At 42.6% G+C, this 27612-nt stretch overlaps 1 protein-coding gene across 2 annotated transcripts in view; it reads left to right on the plus strand.

Annotated features, from left to right (window-relative positions):
* Positions 1–27612, plus strand: part of pde4d (phosphodiesterase 4D, cAMP-specific) — a 127728-nt gene that overhangs the window by 17804 nt on the left and 82312 nt on the right. Inside the window, exon 2 of one of the 2 annotated variants that reach the window (XM_076033157.1) lies at positions 6079–6293. In XM_076033157.1, coding sequence (XP_075889272.1) covers positions 6079–6293 — 215 coding nt within the window. Of the gene's footprint in view, positions 1–6078; positions 6294–10345; positions 10666–27612 lie in introns of those variants that run through there. The other variant, XM_076033158.1, reaches the window with a different exon arrangement.

Below are 27612 nucleotides of genomic sequence, written 5' to 3' on the forward strand. Positions count from 1 at the left end.
CACAGCCCTGTTGGAAACATACATTTTTAATTGAAGACATGCTATGTGACGACGGAATGAGAAAAATGTTTTATTAAAACTGTACAAATGTAAGACATGCATGAGATTGAAAGGAGAGGTCAGACTAACTCTCTGGTGTGTGCCTTGAATCTTAAGGAGACAATGGCAATTTCCATGTAAGAGCTGAGCTCTTCACACAACCAAGGTAAATAACAAGTGTGAGGCTTGCTTTCACTCTATTATCGCAAAGTTCAGCTGCGTGCATGGTGGGATTTTTCACTGTACATGAAGAAACTGGTATTCTTTTGAGCAAAAACCCTTTTCTTTTTTTTAACCTTCGAGTGCAAAACAGTTTTTCAGTAAATTCATAGCAACTAACACGAGAGAAATATTTCTAATTCGCTTTTCCTCGTTGTTGCTGGAAGGCGACGTGAAGAAGAGTTGAACTGAGTTAATTTTTATTACCCTATGGGTTGCTGTTTTTACAACTATGTGATCCAACATGTCAGGAAGTAAAGTGAAGCCCGGCAGTAAATGCCGGCTGCTCTCAGCACGAGTCAGTAGACAAACGTATGTTGTTAAGGCAACAATTTCATGGAGATGACTTGTTCCAAGACAAACCCGTGAATGATGAGCATGTTCAGATTGGCGCTAAGCGAGCAAGATGTTTAGTTGGCTTAATCATTTGGCACAGAACATTTTGGAGATGTGTTTTTTTTTTATCTGCCTGATTTTGGTGGCTTTAAAAGAGGCAATGCTGCCTTTTCACCTGAAAATAAACGAAAAACACCCATATCAACAAAGTGAAATTACTTCATCTTCCCTGAAATTTCCCCGAAGTATTTCGCCCAAATAACAATTTTCAGCAAAATTCAGCAATTTTGCTTGAAAGGCTTCTAAAGTTAAATTCATTCCATTGATTAATATTCGCAAAGACCGAGGAAGATGGACTGAAAAAAACTCTTAACCTATCCTACAGTTGCCTCAGTTCTGATTGGTCTGGTTGATATTTTACTGATACTAAATTTACCACCGATGACCTCTGTAGTATTCCCCTTATTTAACAGAGCAGTTTACCTGTGCTATACTGATATTTATATTCTGACTTGTATTTTTTAATGGTTCTTCCATAGCTCTAATTATTCATCCCAGAGCATTTTATCCAGTAAAACCTGTTAAAATTGTACTGTAAAGAATCACTGAGAACAGAGTCCACTAAAAACGAATGTCAGTGGTATAAAAAGGAGTTGCATGAAACACAAGAAATTATTCAATGTAGCATTGCAGCTTTGTCTGCCAAGAAAGGCGTTTGTCAATCAGTGTTTAACTTTTATCCCCTCCGTGGCCAACAATTTCGGGCACTCAACAAAAACAAATCAAATCAATAAATAAAACCATTAACCCTAAGCAATACAAAACAATGGGGTATTGAGTTTGTCAGCCTGCTTTTTCAGTTAACAATCACTCCCTGCCCTCCTCCTGCAATTTGTGCCGCAGTCCACCGCTTTGGATTCAGCAGGAAGACAAATAAAATGGAAGGGTTTTCTTCCAAGTGTCAACAGTGGTCATGCACACTTGTGATTTAAACTGACGGGTTGTCATAAAACGGAGCTCAGGGGGAGAGGGACCTGCCTAGAAGCTTTTTCACCTGTGAAGCCATGCTAAAATTTTAATAAGAATGCCAACACCCAAGAAATGTTTGAGCCCCCGTCTGCTGAAAGGTCAAAGAACGTGCTTGAAATCCTGCCTCGTTAGATGACTTTATGACTCTTAATGGAAGATATCTGAAAAGAAATTTAGAGTCAGGATCAGATATTGCTATTTAGAAGGATGTGTCAGTCTGTGAGACGTTGCCTTACTTGAAGAGACAATATTCATGAAGGATTATTTTAAGGTTATGAAATTCATTTTCCATGTATTCATATAGTGCCTTTTCAAAAGAGGGGGTACATAGTACTTTACAAGATAGAAATGAATGTGATGAAAATATGCAATGAAATGGTTTGAAAAGGTAATGGATGAATTGTGAAAAACAGACCCGTATAGAAGAGGTTGTAAGGCGAGCTGAGGATATAGCACAAAAAGTTTGCAATTCATAATTGGCAGATGAGTTGTTGCTGAATGCCATTCCTTATGTTGAGCTGCAGAAAATTTTGAGTCATCTAATCATGATTATCCAGACAGTTGTGTGTTTCTAAATGTTGGAGTTGGAATATATCTGGGTATCATCTGCATAACAATGACAACTGCTGTTTGTAACCGAGTCCTGAGCCTTGCTGGATGATCTAGAGTCACCACCAGTGCCCACTTATAAATCCAGTGTCAAATGCTGTGCATGGAGCCAAACTTGAGTTCTTCATTCATTCTAAATTTTGGTGTGCCACATTCTTCTCCAAAACATTGGCTAACAATGTCTAAAATTAAGGTAGTTGGAGACTTTCCAGAATAATGTTTACAACTACCGTGAAGCAATTTGTATTTTAAAAAATACCTCTAGGATTAAATAGTCTTAATTGGATTAAAAAAAGATTTGAAACATACAAATGTTCTTGTCTTGATGCAGCCACTGGGAAACTCTGCATATCTGACACACCAAATACAAGTTATCATCAGGAGCTGTAGCCCCCGGCTGAAATGAAGGAAAACATTTTTCTTTGTCAAATGAATTTAAATCTGCATGCATTTTTAAACATTTCTATTACTTATGTGCTTCATATATTAGCTAGCCGGCCCCTTAGAATAGCAATTCGAGAATGGCCAGAGAGATCAATCATGCAAATTGTTTGGCATGAGATGATATGGCTGGTGCAGATACTATGGTATCCCTCGAGCGTTTAATTAAGCTGTGCACTACCCCTGCATTCAGTGACTTTCCTCTGAAACACAGCCAAGCATGCAAATTGCTCAGGGATGAGAGAAAGGAGACGTGTTTGAAGAATCATGAGTTGTGTTTCAAATGACCCTCTGAATTATGACATGGACCAGAATGTCAAAAGAAGCAATGGAAAAAAAAAAGTCTTGCAAAATAATTTGTAATGACACCCATTTTCCTTTTTTGCCCTTACCAATAATGTTGGGTGTGTGTTGGATAAATGTGTATTACAAACTGATTCTAGTAATGCCTTATCACTAAGACTATGTAGATCACTAGCTTGATGAAATCCCCAGACATGCCCAAAGAGAAGACACAGATACTGTGTACCATACTATGCTAATGACGGTCTCCAGAGGATTTTCGTAACGATCAGAAGGCTGCAAACCTTCTGTTGAAATTTAAAAAATAAATGAATGAAGGTCTGATAATGAGTACAATAAAGTAGAAAAAGGCTACCCTCAACCACTGAGAAGTCTTCCCAGGGAGAAAATTGACAAGTTGTGAAGTCAAAACTGTCAAAACTAAACTCCCATCGCTGGTAGTCTGTGTACAGATGTGAAAAAATATGGGCACACTGCCCGCTGCTGCCCAGACAGCTCAACCAGCACCAGCGATGGATTGGTGCTGTACACACAACACGCAAGAGTCACAGCAGACCAATTAACCTTTAACTGATTGTGCTTATCAGAAAGAGCCACTTACGGCGCAGAGAGACTACACAAGCCAGGGAAAATGAAGTACACACACACGCGTGCACACACACACACGCTCTAACCTTTGTACCCTCTGCAGTCCTCGTGTCTTGCCTCCCTGATGTTGATGTGACTAAAATTAATTTGTATGCTACTCATTAGCTCCCATATAAAATGCTAATCACTTTATACTGAATAATCACTATGTTTGTAACCAGACCTTGTTTTTTAAAAAGCACAGCCAGTAGCCCAAGGCTCAACCTCTACTTTTCACTGTTTTAACAGTCTGATCACTTCTGGAAATCTTTTTCAAGTCAATTACTTGACTGCTGTAAGTGTATAAATGTGTGGTGTGCAAAACCGGATTTGAATGCAGCCACCACATTTAATGCGAAAAGTAGGGTTAATCATGTTGGCTTTCTGGTTCCCCTCTGTAAACCATCTATGGCACTGAGTCTAATACAGCTAATTACGGAGGACTGAAAGGCTCAATTTCCTCCAGGATGAAGATTGGCATTTTGATGGATGTAGAGTTTGAGGTTTATGGTGAGAGGGGAGGGCGAGGCAGCGCAGTCACGACAAACAAGGAGCTGAAGCGGGCTCGAGTGCACACAAGTCAGTCCTGTGAGAGGTCCTTTTGTTCTAATAAAGACTTATAATGCTCTACAGAGCTAACTGCCTCTGTAATTTATTTGTTTGCTCTTGAAAAGCCAATAGATGTTTTCTTTAGCACAGCAACCCCAGGCCACTCATGAGCTGCTGAGGATGTCCGCCTGGCACGACAAATACTGTAAACCTGCCGTCTGAGAAAGAGGCCATAATGTTTTTGTTTTTTTTAGGTGATGAATTTTAGCAATATTGAAATACTGACAAGGCAGCAAACACCCGGCGTCCTCTAAGGACTTTATACAATTGAGGAAAGAGACGACTCATTGAAGGGGTTGTTGTGCCTTGTTATGGAGCATTCTTGAAATGACGGCGTTTTCCTACGTCCAAGCATCACAAATGCAATTCTTTCTCCACCAGCACCACTTTCCTAATGTTACTCCCACAAGCATTATCCCCTAGTTTAACCTTTCATACCACTATCTTGAGCTGCCAAGAGTGTACACCTAAATGTTAACGGTTGACCCTTTACTTAAAGAGGGAGGCCTTGATATTTCGTGGAGAAGAATTGAAAACTTTTTGAGGTTAGCAGCCAGATTAATGGCCTGAAATTCACCTCCATTCATCACGCAGCTCTACCAGCTCGATCCATAAACGCTCTCGCGTATTCAGAGTAGTCCAAAATCAAAGACAGTCTCGGAGCCCCTCGATAGGCAAACGACTGATGACCTTTTCTTATACAAGTCTATTTATTGGTAGTCTCATAAGATTCTGTCAATTTGTTCTCAACATCGGGCTGTGAAGGGGAAAAGTGTTGCTGTCAACCATTTAATGGGTTATTGACTGCTTGTTTTCTTCCTGGTTAACTCATTTCTGAAGAATAGGTCTCTCTTCTCTCATACCACTCCTACCTCAGATGGACATTGTCTCCAGTTGAAATTCTTCTAATTGGATTCTCTTTGCTTGCTCTTGACCAGTTGTTGAGCATCATGTTGAGCTTGCAGTCTAGACAGCGCACACATTTTTCTTTGATCCACTCTTCCGTTGATCCCCCTGGCCTTTTAGGTCGCAATGATTTACCGATTGTACAGCTGACTGTGTTTAAAAGTTTCAAGCATTCCGTCATCCCCATTACTCACAAAGGTAGAAAATGAGTCATGTAAATCAAAACTAAGGATTTTTGGAGAGCTACACAATCCCCATTGCACATACAGGTAGCAGGAAACTTTGTTTGGAGCAGGACTTGAGATGCCATGACATCATATTTACTATTCAAACATTCTAAATCCTAAATATAAATAAAATGGACAAACCTCTGAGGGGATGCATTTAAAGGGTAAAAATGCATAATGTAAACTGTGTAGACATTGTCACAAAGTCCATAAGTTTGGAGAGTAAACTTAATCAGCTGCTGAATCTGGTCTCCACGTGCTACACAATAGCTGGTTACTGTATGGGTTTGTGGCCACCATAGAAGTATATTTAGCGTATTTGTCAACACAAGGAAGGAAACTTTTAAAAATATTATCTCCACCTACACCAACGTAATGCATCAAATTAAATCTGTGAAATGCTCGATGCCTTTTTCGTTGGAGAAACTTCACGATTTAAGGTTATGTTACAAATTAGAGATGAGTTGTGTGTGTATATTAGATTTCAAACTTGTATAGTGCTACCCTGCCTGACATTTCACAGCTTGCACTTGATGGATCCCCATACCTCCTCGCCGCTTTTTTATATTTATATACACTTTCCCGTCAGGTTGCTGTTGTCCGTGTTTGTTTTGTGTACCTGTTTTTACACTGCATGTTTCACAAACGTTCCCAGTGAATATCTTCGTCAAATCATTCAAATCAACAGCTTGAAACAGTCCAGTTCAACTGGTCTTCTCTTCTTTTCACACAGCTTTTCGCTGGCTCCCCAGACTCTCAAGAGCCGCCGGGACTTGGTTGCAGCACTGGACCCACTGGGTCCACGAGGTCGTTGGGCAGGACGATCATCGTGCCGCCACGGACTTTTTGTCGCACGCCCGAGTCTGAGACTGCCAAACGCCTACAGCGGCCCACGACGCTGCCCCTCCGCACCCTTCCTGCCATCTCCATCACCACACCAGACACCAGGTCAGACATTTTTAATCTCTCGCAGCGCATTCATTCAGCAGAGTTGACGCATGCGATCGGTGTGCAGCTCATTCCCCCATGGGGCATTGATACCAAGCGCGTTTGTGCATCTTTCCTGCTATTGTTTTCCAGCTGTCAACAAAGTGTTTTGGTGCTTTCAGCCTGAATTGTTTTTCAAGTCACAATTTGCCGCTTGTGTTGGTTTATAAAGCCAATGGCTATATGTGAGTGCACTGACATAATAAAAAACAAAAGTGCCAGTTCAGAATTTCATATCATCAGACACTATACTTCACTATCCAGCAACAATAGGTAGCCAAGCTTAAGTGGTACTTAAATGGTCAGGGTCGCCAACTCACGAGCTCTGTCTCGCACTCTCACGCCACTTGATGGTTAAAGCTTGTGTAAGCCATGTGCCTTGTAGTGAAACGAGTTGACATGTTTGAGTGTATGTTGAAGTCCCACTCAAGCAGCTACCCAAAGTTGGCAACCCTGTAAATGGTCGTGTCATATTCAGAGCGATACCCAAGTGTCAACCTATTTAATGAGCAATTGGTGAGCATCTTTTAGCACTTTTCCAAATCTGTGACGTCTGACTCTGACGGTAAGTTTAGATTCTACCCTATTGCCATAAAGACGTGGTAACCATGGAAACGGATGACAGATGAAAAATTGTCACTCGAAGATGATGACGGTTTGTTGATTTTCGCCTTTCATCGTGATGGAACGCTTGAGACAGGGCCATGCCTCAGTCATCATAGTGCTACCAGCATACCACTGCGCATCATGTGACAGAAAACACAGCAAATGGATCAGCCTGTTCCTTTTTCCACATGATTCGTTCCTGCAATTCCTGCCAGCATTTTGCCTGGATGATGGGATCTGCAACGTCTCCCAGAGCAAATAAAGACTAGATAAACATGGGCAGTGAGATAAAGTTTATCAATCCTGGGCGGAGCTTTTTTTGATGGTTGTAAAAGGAAACCTAAACAGAACCTGTTTTCATGTAAAAAGCATTTTCTTGATTCTAATAGAGCTTTTCTCAGTCAATGCATCACAGTTCCTGCATTCTTTACCATAGACTGCTGCATCTGTGAGGGGGAAACGCTAATGAACAAGCGGTCAATACTGAATAATTTACTTGCAGTCATTCCGGTAATACGAAAATTGCATCGGACGTTACATGTAGTCAGCTCCTGCTCTCTGGGTGATTGTAGGCAAACTTTTTGTGAGCCTCAGCAAAGGGCAGACTTTCCCCAGATGGTTTGAATGACCTCCCTTTATCCCATCTGTCACATTGACTGGATAAGGATTGGTATTGTTAAAATGGGGGGGCAAAAGTCACAATGGGCCTGTCACTGCCTCCCGGATGACGGGCTGACCAACTGTTTTTCTGACGCGTCATCGCCCCGGTCTAATGCCTGTTAAGAAGTAAACGGCTGGATAAAAAGCTTTAAATACGCTTTAAGTCACGTCGCAAACTCTACTGTGCTGCTCTGATCGTGTCATTCACCACATCAAGAAAGAATAGGTGGATAGAATTTTATCCAAGGCAATAACTCAACTTCACCTGAGGCTGATCTATCTATAATTTAGCTCACCGGTGAGAAGGAAAATTAAAGTCGCGAGGCAATAATAAGAGTGGAAGCTGTGCTGCTCTAAACGTTGAACCCTTGAAGGGGTCCGGTGCCGCTGACACTGTATGAGGTGAAAGGAGATTGCGGTCAATGCTCAGGAGTCCGTCGCGTCCCCTGAGCAACGACTAAACACTTGGTGACTGTGAAATATCCCGCAAAGGTATTTTTAAATTATTTATTTATTTTTACATCTTAATCTTTTATATCCTGTTAACGCTTTGGAATGCTTACATAGACGTTTGCTGTGCTAAATGTTTGTGTCCTAGCAGTCGGACTTTCACTGAGAAACAATGGCCATTTCTCTAGTTTAAGAGGGCAGTCATTCACTCGTGCTACTTGTTTCTGGCCTAACTGGTTTAAATCCTATTCAGAAGATGTTGACTCTGTCAGTGATGTATGTCGCATGTGACATAATGCACAGCAACAGTGCACTGGGCGTGGTCTGTAAGATTGTGCCATATTGTGTCTTCTTCATGCTGCGGTTGTGTGTGAAAACAAGCAACCGGCGCATTGATTCCCTGAACTCTGAATAAAATGTGGATCAATTAATGAACGGTTTTCCATCTTTTCTTCGTCTTTGCTTCTTTTTCTCTTCAGGGCAATCACTGGAACGCATGTATTAGTAGACACTTAAAATGAGCGCAGTGCCCTCCTAGAATTGAATATCTGCACCGATCTTATTGGGTTTATTTGTCTGCTTGGAAGGCACGGGATGGAGCTCGGTCCAAACGTTGCCCCTTTGACTGGATAGAGATTATTTAGGGCTGCAGCAGTAGTCGCAGAGTTGATTGTGTTGTGAGTAAGAGGGTACTTTTGCAGCAGACTTATGTGTCTGTGCACGCCTCTTAATTTGCATGTGTGCATTGGCGGAGGCGCCCGCAAAGTTCTTATTTCACCTCAAGAAAAACAAATTAAAAAACCGAACCAAAGCAAAACAATCTGCTTTAGTAGGAGGGTGAACAAGAATAATAATCAAAGTGCTGTCTTCATCATGTATGCCGTGATGAATGTATGAACGTATGATATGAGCTACTGCTAACGGTTACCTTGTGTTGCAGCAGGTGTTTTATTTAGCAGTACGGTGGCAAATATTTAAGCAGGGTGTGCACATCCAGTTTGCTTGGTCGAGATGACTCCAGCGGCATGCTGCTCATTTCTTAAGCCACAGCTGATGTAAAACACAAATAAAAGGGCTTCTTGTGATTTCTCTGGCATGTGCGTGCCGGTCTGGGCTGGTCATGTGTCCACGCATGTGCCGCTACTATCTCTCATCTCCTGCTCTGTGTGCTCTCCTTGCTCCACTGCACTCCCGTTGCCTCCTTTTTTGTTTTCAAGTTACCTCGCTTCAGGCCAGATTAGATTTTGCTTGTTGAGAGGGCAGACGCTGCATTCCTCACCTTGTTTTGCGGCAAGGGAAGATATAAGCGGTCTAGCCTGGAAGTTCCCCACCCCACCCACCACCCCAATTACCTGGAAATGATGACAAATGGAAGAGGAGCTAACGAGGTGGCTGGACGTTTGCACCTGCTCCTGGACATCACGGGCACAGAAACGTGTTAACCCCCAGCTTCATTAATTACTTGGGTCCTCGACCTGACTAAGCCCGAGTGTAACACCTCGAACTAATGGTTCAAGCATTGATCCGGTGTTTTGGTATAATTTGCCACGCAGGGTGAGCGCCCGGTCCCCACCCTCTGCCTTTTCCACACTCACGGGGAGGTGCTTTGGGTGGGTCCTCATGTTTAATGTACAATCCCGTTCCTTATATCCCGTTGACGGCTGGATGTGCAGGAAACAAGAGGGGGGTAGAGGGGGCGGGGGGGCTGTTTTTCTTTTCTTTCTTTTCTTTTTTTTTTTTTGCACGCATGACTTCCAGCGGAGCGGCCGTCCTGCGGTGAGTGCCGCGCACAGCTGGAGCAGCACCGCAGGCATCCCGCACACCAAAAAGCAGCCCAGCCCGGGGGCGTTCGCCAATACGGCTTTCCTGGGAGCTTCCCCTGATGTTTATCTTGGAAGGGGCAGCCCTCCGATATCCTCCTCCAAACTGCAGTCAACGCCATGTGACGCGTCCACGGATCCACCGTGCCGGCTCTGGCCAACAGGACCAAGTTGACGGGAGTTGAACTCTCTCGACGAGCCTCACTTGCGCAAAGTGGACCGGAAGCTCTCGCTGGGATTAGAAAGTTATCTCACTTTTAACCCGCGAGCGCATGATTTTGTTTTGCCTTGGGAACGGTTTTTGCGCTTAAATTCCCCTTCTTTTTTTGTTTGTTTGTTTAAATTTCACCCTTCCCTCCGTCCTTCCCCATTTCCTCCCTCTCAGCCACTGTTTTCGAATGCACGCCAGTAGTTTAATTTTCCACTGAGGTCGTCGCATAAAAAGATAGAAAAAAGAAAAAAAAAAAAAGAAAAAATAACTCGGCAAGGAGGATGGACCCCGCCTGCGGCAAAGTGGGGACGGTGTCCTTGGTCACTGGCAGCGGCGGCAGCGTGAGCGCGAAGGCGCCCAAACATCTGTGGAGGCAGCAGCAGCAGAACCAGGCTGCGCTCTCCCCGCTCCACCACGCGTTGGCAGTGCGCAAGAACGACCGAGTGAGACAGAGAGGCTTTTCGGACACCGAGAGGTACCTACACCCGCGCAACATGGACCGGACTTACGCCGTGGACACGGGCCACCGACCCGGGCTGAAGAAATCCAGGATGTCTTGGCCGTCGTCGTTTCAAGGTCTTCGACGGTAAGGAGGAGGCTGCCGCTCCTGCTCCCCTGTGCTGCCTTTTAAACATGGGCGTTGTGTGCAGCGTGGAAGCGCTTTGAGTCCGCATTTAGCCGTTCGGTACTAACTTTTTGTCTTTTCTTTTTTTTAAAAAAACGACGTCTTGGCTTTGTTTTGTCTTTTGCATTGCCTTTCATCACACTTTTTCGCCGCGTACAAAAACGCGTTTCACTACGTGAGAGCTGCTATAGCGGCAAATAGAGGATGGAGTGCTCCCGTAGCCTGGCTGTCGATTGTGAGAAGGTAAACTAGAGATGCGTGCAAAATAATGCCAAAACTCATTTGCATGCAAATCTTCACAGACTGACGTTTGCTTGCGTTTGTTTTACTGTAACCTATTTTTGAGATTCTGCTTTTAATCAAGGCTGAAGGGTAGGAGGGGGTTTAAAAATGATGGGGTCAAACTTAAATCAAGTTGAATAAACTGACTGAGTGGCTGCTATAAAGACAGAGATATGGGGCTTTAGGCAATATTTTTATTTAGATTTCTGGAACAGGCTATATTTGGCTCTCTGGAATGGCAGAGAAAAACCTACTTTGTTGCCCAGGCGGTGACTTGGGCAGAAGGAATAAATGTTTACCCAAAAGCATAACGCACATACGTGCAACATCTCCGTCTTTAGATTTACACGTCCTGTTTTGGATCGCCGTGATGATGATCACCTATAACGTTCCTTCCTGTGAGCGACCTAGCGCTCCTTCCCCCCTGCTCCGGGAGAGATGCAGGAGCGCGCTGCATGGCGACCACCTCCCCCAGAGATGTCGCTCACAATCAACTGAGTCACTGTGCGTGGCAGTGTGGATTGTGTGACTTTGTACATGACCCTGAGACTTGAAGGTGCTGCCGCGTGCATCACACGCAGCCTGCAGTGGAGGCGGCAGCAGCAGCAACGATGTTTGTGTTTGGCGTGCGGTTTTAGTAAAGCCTCGCCTGTGCAGCCTGGCAGGGGAGAAAGAGGCTCGGCTCTCACTCGGGCAACCCCGGTATGTGGGGAAATGTTTCTGCTCTAATTATTCACTTGTTCTGGGAAGGAGCAAGGCAGGCCAGAGGAACTGGTGTGTGTGTGTGTGTGTGTGTGTGTGTGTGTGTGTGTGTGTGTGTGTGTGTGTGTGTGTGTGTGTGTGTGTGTGTGTGTGTGTGTGTGTGTGTGTGTGTGTGTGTGTGTGTGTGTGTGTGTGTGGCAGAAATTAAACCTGAGAAGGTCACCTTTGCTCTTCGGCTATAAGTCACTGTTGGCTATGTGTGTTTCCTCCCAAGCAGATTGTTTCCCTGCTTTGTTTTTTTTTCTCATCATGTTTGGACAGAAGTGACACTTGCCTGCAGTCTGCCAAAGAAAAGTCTGCTGGTTTGTCTGGCTGACAGACAGACAGAACGGTCCCTGTCACAGTGGCACTGACAGTCACATGGATGGAGGAGACGCCAGGGAGGGAGGGGGGTTTGGGGGGTTGGGGGGTGGGTGGGGGGGGAGCACAGATGGAAGTGACACTGCAAAGTGGTTTGCCTGCCTTAAATCACACATGCGATGTTGAAATGTTGCGCTAAACTCACACACTTCATCCTGGAGACGGCAGCGTTTCGCAGCACATCTCAAGCACATCTGCTCCGGGATGGTGATTATGCCTCGATTAACCCAAACAAATCTCATTTTAGACAGGAGGCTAATTGCATAACTGGCCCATTGCGCTGTAGTGGCACACGGCACCAGCAGCGCCGGGCGGCGGCATGATTTGCCCCACATACACCGCAGCTGGGAACAGAACCGGTGGCAGCCAGTGGGCCCAGTGGACTGCTCTGGTTTGACTGATCTCTAATGAAATCGTCAGTCATCTGGCGGCGATGTCGTTGGATTAGCGCCACTGGCAGCAGAGAGGAGACTGGCAACTTGCTCTTTAATGACGTGTTGTTCCGAGTAATTCCCTACACTGAGAGTTTCAGTGTTTTTTTTTTGTTTTTTTTACATAAGCATATTTTGAATTTTATATTAACATTTACAGTCATTCACAATATCATTAGAACATTTCATGCTCCTGCGTATTAAATAACGTTCAAAAGCAGCACGTACATGCAACCAGTTACACCCACTTGCTACTCATCAATGTAGATGTAGTATCTGCTGACAGATTCTATTACACCTCACTAAGTTTCAAAGAATGTCACCCAACAGATTGCTGTGTCTGTGGTCGCATTGACTGTGCATATTTTTGTTTTATTATTGATCCCCATTAGTCATCACTGTAGTGAAGACTATTCTTCCTTGGGTCTTCATAAAAAGACAGACACTACAAACGTAAAATTATACAATCAACAACAAAATAATTAACAAACAGCCTTCACCTGTTAAATCCAAGGCGTTGCTATTGTTTCAAGGAAAATCAGACTGATAGCTGCACTGCCTCTTTTCTATGAAAGTAATACAAAGCTTCACCTCCTGCCTTGTAGCAGGTCAGTTAAAAGGCCTTTTTTTAAAAAAAAAAAAAAAAAACCTTGACTGTGTTCAGCTCGGATGACCATTCATAAATCCTGAGTTGCAAGCCTTCAAAGAGGTGATTGACTGGTGAGAAGTGTTTAAATTGTGTGCAAAATGACCATCATTGCAAAGAACAAGGTGCAGGCATTTCACACTTCCTCACTTCAAAAACCTTGGAGTCAGTTTGTTGCAGCACATTAAACATACAACGCATCATGATTTTAATTGATGGCTACAGGGACCTTACAAAGATTTTATGTTTTGAAAACTAAAGCGGTGTATCAGGCTCCGGTGCATTATATTGATATCGGTTTAATGTACAGTGATGGACACTTCTTTTCCACAGAGGGTTGTGGCCGTCACATTGCGTGTGTGAGTGTGCGCGCATGTGTCTGTCTGTCTGTCTGTCTGTCTGCCTGCTGCCAGAGATTGCTTTTGAACGAGGTCCAGCAGCCGCGAGGTAAAACACATCACCCAAATGTGTCACAATCTAGGCCGAGCCGGGCCAAATGCTCAAGGCCTTCGTACACCCTCAGAAAGAATCTGAAGCATCCTTTGATGAGGAGATGGCACTGCCGTTTCTGTCGTTCCGACCACAGCGATGCCTCCGGTTTATTTTTTATTTTTTTATTTTTTTTTACACTTTCTCCTTTCTGTCATCTTTGGGGCAAACGTCATTATTTGGGACCCGACGGCTCTGCTCGTTGTCAAAACCCAATCAGTATTTGCCGATACACTGGGTGCACAAGTAAATGTTGGGGCAGAAGAGATGAGACTCCTGCAGCAGACCGGAAAGCGCACTCTGCCGCTGTCACTTTACACTGTAATGGCCCTATTTCCTTTTTCCTTTTCCCCTCCATTTTTTTTTTCCTATCCCTCCAGCCAGTCTACCCTCCTCTCCCTCCTGTGACTGTCTGTGCCACCGTGGGGTTTTAAAACAGTCCGAAGTGGAACCCTTTGGCTATGTCATGAGCTCCCAGGGATTTTTGTGAGCAAGGCCGGAACTGCTAGAGGACATGGGTCTATATATAACCTCAGTCATGTCCACAATCATAGCTGCAGAATGGCTACAATGAAGAGCTGCTCCTGCAAGGCGGTACTCCAAGGCATGTGAAACATGACCACAATGCACTAATGAACACCGCACGCCGGCCGACATGGTAACTGTAATGACATAAGCAGACGTCTGTGTTGGGTCTGGGTTTTTTTTTTTTCTTCGGAATGAGTGGCAGGCAGAGGCGATGGAGATGCGAGTGCCAGACCGCTGCCTGGTTTCCGCTCTTCCAGCCAGTTCAGTGACTCGCTGTCGCTTTGAACGCGTTGGCATTGATGTAGATTTATTGAAGCACGTTATCGGTTTCACGCGAGCAGGATAAGATCTAAAGCTTTTTGATGCACTGTAAAATTACCGCAGGAGGAGCACTTGTGTAGGGAATATTAATGCTGAAGTACCAGAGACGGGGCTTCAGCCGCTGCCGATATATTCAGGTGACACACACGGTGACGCTGCCTCTCACGGCATGTGCGGTGTGACGTTCATGGTTGTAGTCATACACACGTAAACATTCCTATTGTATTCCTGCCGGAAGTGTTCACTGAAAACCAATGAGAGCCACTACGTGATGCTTGAGCACTCTCGCCGTTAGAGCACTTATACTGTCTTCTGAGCCGCACTTTCACCTGAATAGTTTTCCGCAATTGCTTTTAGATTTTTTTTTTTACCCAAAATAAATTGGTCAAAATCAGGACGGCTGACTTTTAAGTTTATTTTTCCACTAAACTTTTGCACTTGCCAATTTATAAATTATCCTTGCGAACAGTGTTTGTCTGTTCTTTTGTTCTGCATGAATTATCAAGTGATTGTATTTGAAGGACCATGCTGTTATGTTTGATTAAAAGTGTCCTCTTGCCTGGGCTCTCGCAGGTTCTGAAAATTGGATAAGACTTGACTTTTATCTAGTGCATGGCCAGCTTTAGGCATGAAGTATTTTTTATTTTTTTTTATTACATTGACTTGTTTTGGTACAGTTGCCTCTTCAGTGAGTGTATGTAATATAAAAAGCAAATTGGAAACCATAAAATCTAAATGCCTACTATGCTTGTACTGAAAGTTTTACTGAGACTTGTCTTCTAGTAATCTAATTTTATATCTTATCTTGTAAAACATTGTTGAAGGACATTGTGTATGTATTCAGGGCAGCGGTGTCTGTCAGGTGGAATTCCCCAGCTGTATAAATTCCATTTTCTAATACCATTGCCCTGCAGATTTGCTCTGCACATTTTGTGAGCTGGTTATATTTAGTAATATAAATGCTGTGACAGCTTAGCAGCCTCTGCTTTAGTGGAACATAAAGCCAGAAATCCATTTTATTGATTACAAGAAGTCTTGCAAAAACACAATGTGGCTTAATAAGATAAATGTGCACATGCACAGTTTTCTTTGGGGAAAAAATGCTGAAATGATTTATATCAGCAGGAGCAAAAATTATTTCACTTTTGGATGGATTTGTCCAATATGAGCTCTGAACACTCTTATGCAGAAAACCACAGGTCACTGAGTGTGAATAGCCCCAGGGAAGCAGTATTGCTTCATAAAAGGAGGAGAGGGGCTGAAATAGTAATATCTCAAATAGAAACGGAGCTCCAGCAGTGATTGTGAAACAGAAAGGACTGGCCATCCTATTTCGCAAAGCAGGAACTTGCATTTGTTTTTGTCACCACCCCTCTTGGCTCCCATTTCCTCTCTGGTCATCTGCTTGGCTAATAAAATGCATGAAAACCATTTTTGAAGGACAGTCTCTTAAAGGGCTGCGAGCCAAAGGTTGTCAAGACGGCCTGTTTGCTAATTCCCCAAGCCCTTGGATGTCTCTGCTGTATGGATCATATTACATGGTGATAAAGACTCCTGCCAGGCTTATTGGCTGGACTGGTCCTGGAGCAGGTGATGGCGTTAAGGCAAAGCATCCATGGGTATAAATTACTGAGCATTTCTTTCCCAGAAATTGATTTCAATGCTGTCCAGGGCCATTTAAAACAAATTACCTGCAAGAGTTGGCAGTTATTGAAAATGAATTCATTCATCTTTGTATGGAAGAGCTCTGCTTTCGCAGTGAGTTATTTGTTGTGATGCTCAACATGGTTTAAAAGACAGTCTTTAACCCCAGTATAGGCTGTAAATCGTTGTTTTGGTCGCTAATTTGTATAGTGTGTATATAGGAGTAAATTAGACTTTCGAATGTTAAAGATCTGGTGTAGGTGCTGCAAATTATCACATTGGTCACGTATGTTTATGTGCTGTTTATGTTTAAGGGGGAAAATGATTTCTATACAGCACAAAAATGGCATTTTTTGTCACTCTTGCAGACAAAGTCGTTTTTTAAGTTTCACGCAAGATTGCTTGCTCGAAAGATGCAGCTCTCTGAATACCTTGTGATCGGTGGCGTTGTTAGAATCTACATAATCACCCCTGTGTACTTGTCATTGTGAAGCTAATCCATACAAAATTTGGGCACGACACATTTTCCCTCACCCTGACAGCGGATTAAACGGCGGCAGTGATTTGTTGCCGGTGGCTGGGCGAGCGACTAATAAATCCACCAGGGGATTCAGAGGCCTCTTTGAAAGTGATCACAGTTCTTATGTACCTTGCTAATAGACGGAGCTCTTGTAGGAGCTGTCGGTCACAAAGTAGTTCACCTCTTTAGGACGGGCTTCTTCTTCTTCCCCGGCCTTATCTTTTTCGCTTTTGATGTGTGAAGGCGGTTTGTCCATCGATTCCTTGCTCAGCATCCTGGTCCTGAATAATTTGCTGCTGCGGCCAGCATGACTTTCTCTTGCTGTCAGCTTCCATTTCATGGCCTGTCATGCACACGTCCGACGCAGCGTGCCCCGCTCAGGGAACATGAAAGGAAACCCAGCAGTGGGCTTCATCCCCATCATAGCAACAACTGCCCTCCTCTCGCACTTTACGCTCTTGTAGGAAAGCAAAATGAAATGGCACTGTTTTTTTTTGTTTTATTCGGCCGAATTGGTAACAGCCATTTGCGTTGGAAAATCTGCATGACTTAAATGTGGCTTTCTGATCAGCCAATAATACATTGTGGGTTTAATTTCCGTTGAAAGTACGCTGTAGCTACTCAGGTTGATCATTCTTTGATAAAACTGTGTATATGCAAGCTGTGTTGAGACCGATGTCAAAATAATTTTGTCACTGACTAAACAAAAGAACATTCCAACATTAGTCGGTGTGTCGAATTAAATGTAAAAACAGAAAAAAGAAATATTTTGAAAAAGTTGATGATGATTGTACTTTTAAAACCGCAAAAAAAAATTACAAACAGTAACTTTGGATATGAAATACAGTACAAAAGTGCAAAATTTAGATAAAACATCTTAGAAACCTGACTGATTCTTGATAAAGTCCAATCAACATTCAACCGTCACATCTACTCTACTGGACTTGACGTCTGCTTCCACATCCCAATGGTCAGAAAGATCAAGGTGGGAACAGAAATGGAACAGAGCACTGCTCAGCTTTAGTGTGCAAAAACCAGGGTGTGGCCTGTGTTTAGGATGTCTTGCATAGACTATAACACAGACATGCCAAAAGATTTGAGCAGAGTCCTCCGCTGCCTGGCACAGACGGAAGAGTCATTTGCCAGAGTTCCTTTCTTCATAGGTTTTGGACCAACTCAGAATCCCAAAAGGGTGCACAATGACAATTTAAGTGGCAAAACAGCCGCTTCACTTGGCAGGTTTTGCAGTTTAGACAGACCACTTGGTATTTCAGGCTGAGTGTGGCCCAGCGGTGATGGTGCCAGATTACCGCATTCACATCTCGCGAATCTTTGCAGCCTCGTGGTGCATGAAGAGGGGAAAACTCGACTGGAAAAATGTAACGTCAAGCCTGATTCTGCCCCCTAATAAAGTCGCTATTACAAATTTTGTCGTTATACATTGCAACGATTTCACAATAAAGACAGTTTCAAAAATCTAACCTCCAAAACACTGCCAAGGGCATGTGTAATTTGCATTTTTATTCCTTGAGATACAAAACGCCCTGCAAAAAAAACTGCATGAATAATTTGTGGCACATTTTTGTTGCTTGATATTTTGTCAAAAGATACTTGGTGCTTTCCAGACAAATGGATCTTTTTATATTAAACTGTTCTGAAGGAATAAAATAATACAGTTAAATTCCCTCCTCTGCGTATAAAAGGAAGCTTTGTTTGTGGAATTGCTTTTAATTTAAAAAGCTTTCAATTGACAGGCGCTAGAATTCTCTCATTCATCTTTAGGCCAGCACCTGCCGTTACCATGAAGATGTCTTCATCAATCTTTCCATTGGCAAAAGCCATATTGATCAGTGATGGATGGGTAAAGACAGTTTATGCTGCAGTGTTGATATTGTTGTGGGTATACTGTTTGCAGCATTGCTTTAAACAGGAATGTGATCTTTAAAGTATTTAATTGTCTTGGTGCACATTTAAAAACCTGTGATAGGGAATAGAACTTGATTCTAGATGTGATTAGAAAAAATGACTCACTGTCTGATTTTGTATCAACACATGGATGTGTATCAACACATGTATGGCTTGAAAATATTATCTGATGTTTTAATCTGTTGTAAATCTGTTGGCTCATTCAATTGAAGCAGTTCTTCTCTCTGAAACTGTGGACTGCACCAAGTCCTGCACATCTACACCTTGCACCAGGAAGACAGTGACTTGACTGTACTGAAGAGGATTAGGGCAACAAGAAGAGAGAGAAAAAAAATTCTTATCACGTTTCCAATTCGAGAATAAAGTTGAAATTTTGAGTCTAAAATTGAAATTTGGAGAATGAAGTTGAGGTAAAAACGATGACATTTTGTGAATAAAATACAAAATTTTACAATTAATGTCAAAGAAAAGTAAGTCAAAAGGCTCTACATGCAAGTCTAGTAGAGTACTTCTGTTTTCACCAGTTTCCTGATTACTGTTGGTGAACCTTGTGTCATACACCTGTTTTCGGCAGTTACTTTTAATTTTGGGTAACTGGGTTAATCCACCATTCATCCAGTCTACTTGCCAATTTCCACTTTATTTGCGTCAAATTTAGTCATGAAATTTTCTACATTATTTGACGAAATGTCGTCTTTTTTTAACATTGACTTTATTCACGAATTAAAATTTTTTGACTTTATTCACAAAATTCCAATTTAAAACTCGAAATGCAAACTTAAATAAAAGTTATTTTTTTCTCTTCTTGAGGCCCTAATCCTCTTTTGTGCAACTGCCACCTTGATATGTGCAAATCTTTGAGTTTTTTTGTTTCTTGTGTGTTTAGGTGTCACGCAAACGTGTGCTTAAGCTTAAAGTTTAAAATCCCTCGGACAGAAAAAAAATGTGGTTAAAAAGTGGTACAAAGCCAGGGTCACTTATTTGTCAAGTATGTTCCTGATCTTACCATCAGGGTTAAACTAGCTGATGGCGTGAGGTGCTAATTGGTTGGATTTAGACCTCTTGGGTGCACTTGGAACCTTGGCAGAACAACACGCTCCCAGCCCAGCAAAACCTAGACCAACTGCTTCTTCTGTCATAGGTACAGTGATGATGTTTTTGCTACAAGCTGAGGATGTCTTTGAGCGTTTTCTCTGCCTCACTCCCTTGATGAGGCAACAAAAATTCATGTGAAGAAGCGCAGCATCAGACATCCCTGCCTGGTAGCAATAACGCGAGCGACTTCACAAGTCTGTTTCCGACTGAAGACTCCTCTCGGTTTTTCCCCTCAACCGTACTTCTGTCTTTTTTTTCTCGCGGGAAAGATTTGTTTCAGGATCGTAAATCACTAAAATTCCTTCCCAGCCGCCCTTCCTCTGGCTAACTCTTGCATGTACGCTGACTGAACCCTCTTCTCCTCTTTCTCTTTGGTCGACTACATCCTCACACTGTCTGTCTTCGCTCATTCTCTTTCACACAAGGTCCTGAGGTGGGAATGATCTGCTGCGTGAGGTTCCCTTTTATTGTGTTTCCTCAGTCACACTTGTCATAGTGTAACACGAGGCTCTCACTTCAACGTTTTGCTCCTTGACAGCACACTTACCAGCTTTTCTAAAGCATCTAGGGCTGTCTGCATCGGGTTACGCTCTGGATTTGTTAATCTGTTGACATCAGTTCAACATTAAGCCCTCATTAGGGATAATGTTGACAATGGTTTCCTCTTAGCATTTGCAGCCACTCCTTAATTTGCTCTGTAAATTTGTGTGACACAATTTTAAGGCCACTTGTACACTAAATTAGATTTATTTGATATGAATTAGATTCATTCTTTTTGATGTGACTTGTAATCTGCTTGTATTTTCCCTCCGAATGGATTTTACAGAAGGTCACCTTGCTCATTTGGGAAATTGTCGTCATGGCTACATTAGAGGGGTGCAGTGATTTCATTAGTGATGAGATCCCATGAGGATGCTTTTGAGGACAGTGTGCATATTGCAGGAAATGGAAGATATAGGAAGATTATTCATGCAGAGTGATGGATGATTTGGAAGGCCTTTTCTGAAGTTGTCAGTGCTAAAGTTATGTTTTTTTTCTTTCTTTCTTTCTTCAGAAAAGGGAAACTTTTAACCTGGTATCTTAGTTGGCTTTTTTATCTTAAAGATGTGTTCTTTCTATATGCCTCTGTGCAGACCTCTGCTGTGTTAGTGTCTTTCTGTGAGTGCTTTGTATGCAAATGCAATGTACACTACCAGTCAAAAGTTTGGACACACCTTCTCATGCATTTTTTTTTTTTATTTTTACTTTCTACACTGCAGATTGATAGTGAAGACATCAAATAAATGCGCAGTATTTGTTATTATGCAGCAAAGAAAAACATAACTCTAAATATCCTTTTAAGAAAGGTGGCTATTTTGAAGAATTTAAATATCAAACGTGTTTGAGTTATTTTACACTTTAATTGTTTCCTACATAATTCCATGTGTGTTCATACGTAGTTTTGATGTTTTCAATGAGAAACTGCAATGTCAATAGTCATGAGAATGAAAGAAAAAAAAAAATTGAAATTAAAAATTAAATTCATAGGGTGTGCCCACACTTTTGACTGTTGGCGTACATGCTGACATACCTTTCAAGTGCGAAGCTTGGTCTGGACCAAAAATGGATCGGTTTGTACCATCTGTATCAGCATATGTTTTCGTTTTAAACATGTTCATGTGTGCATGTCGCAGGTGTAAATGTTTGGTTGTTCAGTTCTTGCCAACGTGCATCGTTCTTTCCCCAAGGAGTGGCTTACCTGCTTGCATGCATTTGCATCATTTAGCCTCGGCTGACTCAATGTTCAAGGGCTGTGTATTGGAAATTAGTATTCCAAAAGATTACAAGTTTGGCAAATGAAATCCTTTCCCATGCACCCAGTCATTTGGTAGCACAGGGTGACCTTCTGCTCAGGAGATGGAGAGGTCACTCATTTTCAAAATGTTGCCGGCCTGGGCTTTGTGACCTTATTATTTTTTTTTTTGATTTTGCAGCAGATCAGAACCTTGATGATCAGATGATGAATGTTTTCATGTTGCCAAGACTTTTATTGTCATTGAAGTGAAATTTATTATTCACAAATTAAATGTAGGGTCCCATCTGTTGCTGAGCAGAATGTGTGTCCAAGTCCAGAATGCAATGTCTCCTGCCAACAGGAAGCAGCCCTTTTCTATATCCAGCTAAAGGCAACTGCATTTGATGTGTTGTGGGTGAAATCCTGGTGCTGAGGCCATTGAAGGCAAAGAATAAGCACATCGCAAGTAGAGAAAACCTATTCCTCAAAGAGTGTGAGATCTTGGGCATGATGGAAAATAATTATTCTATTAAGGAAATCGTATTTTACAGTCTAAAGTCTTAAAACGTGAAATAAAGTCAAAATTTTATACCTCTAAATAGTTTTTGTGTGTGTTCATACATTCATTTGTTTTATCTCTGACTGCTGGGACATCTTGTACCTGAGCCCCTGTTCTCACTCCAGGAGGGGCAGCTGCCAATCAGGGAACGATGAATTTTAAACAAGTCGACGAGATGTCGACGTCGCAGCATTTTTTTTTATTTTTGTGTGATTACACTGTTTTGTATTGCACAGCTGATTGATGTCACAGCAACAAGAGCAGATGCCGAAGCGATTGCAGATTGCAATCTGAGTTTGAAGGTTTCCAGACTGAAATGTTTGACTGGCAAGTCTTTATTTTTCATGATGTGTATGGCCTGTGAATTTCGATTGACTGCATGCATCGGTCATTCATTCAGCATCACTCTGTCTTGTTGTCTTGGCGACAAGTTATGCACACTTCAATAGAGATGAAAAGAAACCATGCCTGCACTGGTTCCGAAGGTAGATTGTTTAAATGAATGGACTGCCTGTGATGCATGCATGCGCACGAATACATGCGCTCACATGCACGGACCGCTTGTTTGAGAGACACGGAAAAACGGGTGGCTATTTAACCAACAAGGGGCACAACACCACCCTGCTAGCATGGTGCTGCTTTTTTCCCCCTCTAGTCTTTATTTGCAAATTGCACGTTATTTACTTTTTGCACACACCTCAACATCCCAGGTGGTGAAGTGACACGTTAGCCGGAAAACATGTTTCTGATGTGGATAATGGCTCTGCGCTAGATTTACACTGTGTGCAAACTAAGTTGGCTTTACTGTATTTGACATTCAGTGAGTCGCCATGGTAACTGCCATATTAACGAGCCTTACACTAATTGTAATTAAAATGTGTTTTGAATAATTTAAATTTTCCACCATCACAATTTACAGTTTACTTCTAATCAATATACTGCTCATATGCAGAAAGCCAACGGATAATTGCCAAATGGGACTTTAGGCTGATGGTTAGACGTTTCCTCCACGCATAATGTTATCTTGCATTTTTTACTTTTACTGCTGACTTTGTGTTTATCTCTTAAACACTCTGTATAGTAAGCTCATTATTTCCCTCTTATGTAGTCCAGGTCTCCTTGCTTCTCTGGCGCAGTTGCAAACATAATTTTCTTTATTCTCCCCCCGTCAGTATCCTTGTCTCTGCCCTCTGATGTCGTCTCTGCTGAAAGCAGGAGATCCATTTATCTAAATAAAGTCAGTATTTAAATTGCCACACACATTGGCTGGAAATCAATGTCACCGTGCTGGAACACAACCAAGATCTCATGGAGCCTCGCTGAAGGTTGGGATTTGTCTTCCTTCGAGTAGAATTGGATGCAAGCTCGGCCTGGAAAGTAATCAAAACAGACATTGAGGACCTCAAAGTGATGCAATGGTGAAAATGCTACTTATTTTTCAAGCGTCTCGTACTGAGTGCGGCCGCAGATACCGAGGGTTTTGAGATGTTATAGAATATGAAAAGAAGATGCCCTTTGTGTGCAGCATGTCGTTCAAAGGTAGCTGCAGAAAGAAAATTTGCTGAGTGGCTGCGCAGCTGCAGCTTGACTGTATTTTCTGCTGTTCCATTTGGCACAAATCCATTTTCTGGTTTAATTTGTTCCAATTTTTTATTCAATGGATAGTTTCTGTTTTTCCTTTCAAGTCATTTTTATTCAGGAGCTTCTTGAAATGAATGCAGCGAGTGATGGGAATGCATGGCTGCCTCTGACTCATCGGGTACTACAAAATCTACCCGTTTTAGGAATAAATACCATATTCATTATGAGGCAAACCCTGCGATGAACTGGCGACTTGTCCAGGGTGTCACCCTGCCTTCGCCCTAAGACCGCTGGGAGAGGCTCCAGCAGAACCCCGTGACCCTGAATTGAAATAAGCGGGTATAGAAGATGGATGGATGGATTATGAAGCAAACGTGCGTAGAAATTCAACTGATGTTGAGAAATCATTGTTTTGGTGACCATGATGAGTCTCGAGTTTGTTCAAAAGATGCTTTTAGGAGCATTTTCTTCCTCCGTCCTTCCTCCTCTTCTGCTAAGAAGAGGTTTGACTTTATGCTCATGTAACGCACCATCGTCACGTTGGTCCAAGTGAGAGACTCACTCATCACAAAATCCTCCACTGTGTCCCACATGGCTCCATGTCGGACGTGGCCTGTTTCCACTCGAGCCAAGGCAGCCCGTTTGCCTTCCTCATACCAACATTTGCGCCTCTGAATGTGTCTCCGCACGCTGCGAAAGTGACGGTACCAGTGGAATGGGTTCAGGGAACAGAGGAACCTACTTCTTTTGACTAGTTCCCCGTCTTCTAAAATTGGAAACTGCCTTGTCAGTGTTGTTGTTCCACAGAGGAATGTATGTGACTCGGATCCAGCAATTGATGACTGTTGCCGCTGTTGGTGAATCACTGCTCTGGTCCCATCTTTTGCACACTTAAAAGTGCCGCGCAGTAAATCAGACTTTGACAATGAAACGGGAGGATCAACAATGAACGTGTCAACGTGACACATTTCTCCCCCGCCTGTGCATAAATATATACTTTTGTCTAGTAGAAAAGACTGGAGCGAGAGGTGAGAGAGGTGTTGGAAGTCGCTCAGTTAATGGAGGATAAAGATTGTAGATGAATCATTCAAAGCCCAACGCGACAAACTCTTGATTAGTTAATTTGACACTAATTAGACGGCCAGAAAAAGCAGCAAGGTTGCAGAAACTTTTCAGGCTGTTTTTTCCTGAAAAATCCTGTGCATGAGTTTTTAAGGGTGATTGAATAAGCACCACGTTACCATCCTCCCATTTCAAGATGCAGTAGTCTGCAGGTTGAAACGATCAGTCTTTGGTGTGTGCATTGTGAGCACAAACTGCTCCGTGACATTTAAAGTGTCACATAACCCTTCAGGCAAATTAAAGTCCTGTTTTATGAAGTGAGTGCCTGAAAACCCTGTCGTCCATTAACATTCTGCCATATTTTGCCTATAGACATTTGGGGTTTTAATGTAATTTATTCAAATGTCTGTCAGTGCTGCATATATATTTTAAGCCCTGTACTGTTTTGTATGGCAGGTGATTCAACGCTATAACTTGAAATTCACAATTAAGGTGGTGTTCTTCTTTTTTCCTTTTAACGGCTTTGCAGGACACGTCTCCCCTGACGGCTTCACCACTTGATAACGCGTGTGCTGTTTTTAATTGGTTCACCCTGTCTGAGCCATCTGTTGGAGGAGTTGACATATGGCCAGGTTTAGTCACTTGCAGATGTCTGATACCTGATTTAGGCCATTCTGGTGAAAAGGCCTCTGCAAATTAACAGCATCTCTGGACTCTTAAAAGAGAGAGAGAAAAAAAAAATCAGATGGCCCAGTTTTCTCCAAATGTAACAGGCTGGCTTGATGTGTGCTTTCACTGCTAGATTTGATTTGCTGATGGAGTTTCAGTTGATGCAGCTTTCATCCATTAGTGCTTATATTGTTAAAGCAACGATTGCTTTGACGATTTCTCTGTGCGCCATCCGAACTGACAATTTCACGGTGCGATTCCGTTTCATCGTGGGGATATTTACGAAACGTCATCAGGCGCTGAGAGCTTGTTGATTTCTAAACATCAGAACCTCAAGACACTGCAGCATCTTCAGTGTTCACTATTTCATTAGCCTTGACAATTCATTACATTCATGTGATTGGTATGAGTGTCATTGGAAATGTTGAGAAAAGCAGCACCTGTGGTTTTGCGTTTTAACAAGAAGTTCAGAGCCGAGATCACAATGTCAACACTTATCTCATCTTCGTATGTCGGAACATTCCAGGCTCATAAAATGTGACGCTTGACACTGAAAACCTGTAAAGGCCAACCTTTTCCTCCACACAAGATTATAAATCAATGAAAACTCTCTGTTATCAAAGACACACTGTCCTGGGTAGCAATGAAATCTTACCAATTCCCCAACACGGCAGTAAACTTCTTTTCCATTTTTCATCATGGCTTCAGTTTGTCACCGTCGACCTGAGATAAGAGCTAATGCATTTCCAAGTGCTGTGTAAAAAAAAAAAAAAAAAAGAGTGTGAGACGGGGATTCGTGCGTGCACACAAAAAGAGCCGGGTGGCTTTGTTGCGGTTGCCCATTGAGTTAAATAAACCTGGCAACTCTACACCCGCTATTTAAAATGTATAACCTGTAAAGGGGCGGCACTGAGGTCGACTCAGTCCCTCTCAGAAGTCATGCTGCTCTTACCACATGAATGATAAGTATCAAAGCTTTGTGAAAGGCACTGATCAATTGTGCCTTTGTGATTGTGTTACGGCCTCTTTGTCGGTTCACAATACATGGGGGGGATTGTGTTGTTACTTCGCACAGTAATGCAGTGCGGATTTGTATTAATGTATTGATATAGATACTTTTTTTCCCCACATCAAATGCGTTGTATAAGCTATTTTGGAGTGCAGCCTTCGACTTTGGTGTGCGAGTGAGTGTGGCCTGGAGAGTGAATATTTGCACTTCAGCGTCTCTCCAGGGTGGTTGTTATTAACAACACCCCAGGGAGCTGATGTACACACAGAGTGCGGAAGAGACCGAGTGATGAATGTATTATATATGTGTGTTGGGGTTTTCTTTTTGTGCGCACGCTCTGTGACTGCGTCCTCTTGGAAACAAGGTGGTTGAGCTGACCAATCAGCCCAGCCGCCCGTAGCCATACAGCCGACTCTATGGCTGCGATCACACACAAAAGCGAGCCACGAGAAGCAGGAAGCCCGCTACTTCATCTACCAACCATAAAACCTACCTATAAAATTTGTTGTTTTTTTGTTGTTGTTTTTTTATTTCCATTGGATACTTTAAACAATCAAATTGAGCTGCCACAATTTCTCTGCTCCCCCCCGCCGCCCTCCAGCAACAGCAGCCTCATTTATGGCCAGAAATAAAGAAAAAATTCAATTGCAAAGTCAATTTAGATCCTTGCGAACTCCATATGTCTTCATTCTGATGTGTGACAGTAAGTAGTTCAGAATGGAAAAAGAAACTGAATGTGAAAAATGAAGCTTTTGATCAGACGTGACGATTTGCTTTCAAAACTACATTTACCCAGGAAAGGTGCAGAGGCAGAACAACTGGACTCAAATAGAAGTACATTAAATCAAAACGGAGATTCAAATATCCAAGTGTGCCTCAGGGCAGGTGTGTTTTTGCATGAGTGGGATGTAGGTGGAAGATGAACGAGTGCTGAATTGCTGAATCGAGCAAAGATGAAGGGAGGGAAATGCCAGAGAGGAAGATGGGGATGAGGAAAAGGAAAAAATAACATGACAATTTACTGTCGGAGTTGTTGTGGTGGTGACAAAAATGGGGCTCCTTCATAGCACCGCCAAACTGTGGCTTTTGTTGATCTGTACCATTTGTGTGTGTGTGTGTGTGTGTGTCCCCAAGGGTTCAATTTACAAACACTGCGACTGGAAAAATTGGATGTCAGTTGGAGCTTGTTCTGACTTCGGTGCTGCAATGCAAGTAACTTTTGGAAAATCACAGTTGATACTTTAGCCTCA

This window comes from Nelusetta ayraudi, unplaced genomic scaffold (assembly GCF_046127955.1).
Source record: "Nelusetta ayraudi isolate G7.1 ecotype Tasmania unplaced genomic scaffold, CSIRO-AGI_Nayr_v1 ptg000041l, whole genome shotgun sequence".
Taxonomy (NCBI): Eukaryota; Metazoa; Chordata; class Actinopteri; order Tetraodontiformes; family Monacanthidae; genus Nelusetta; species Nelusetta ayraudi.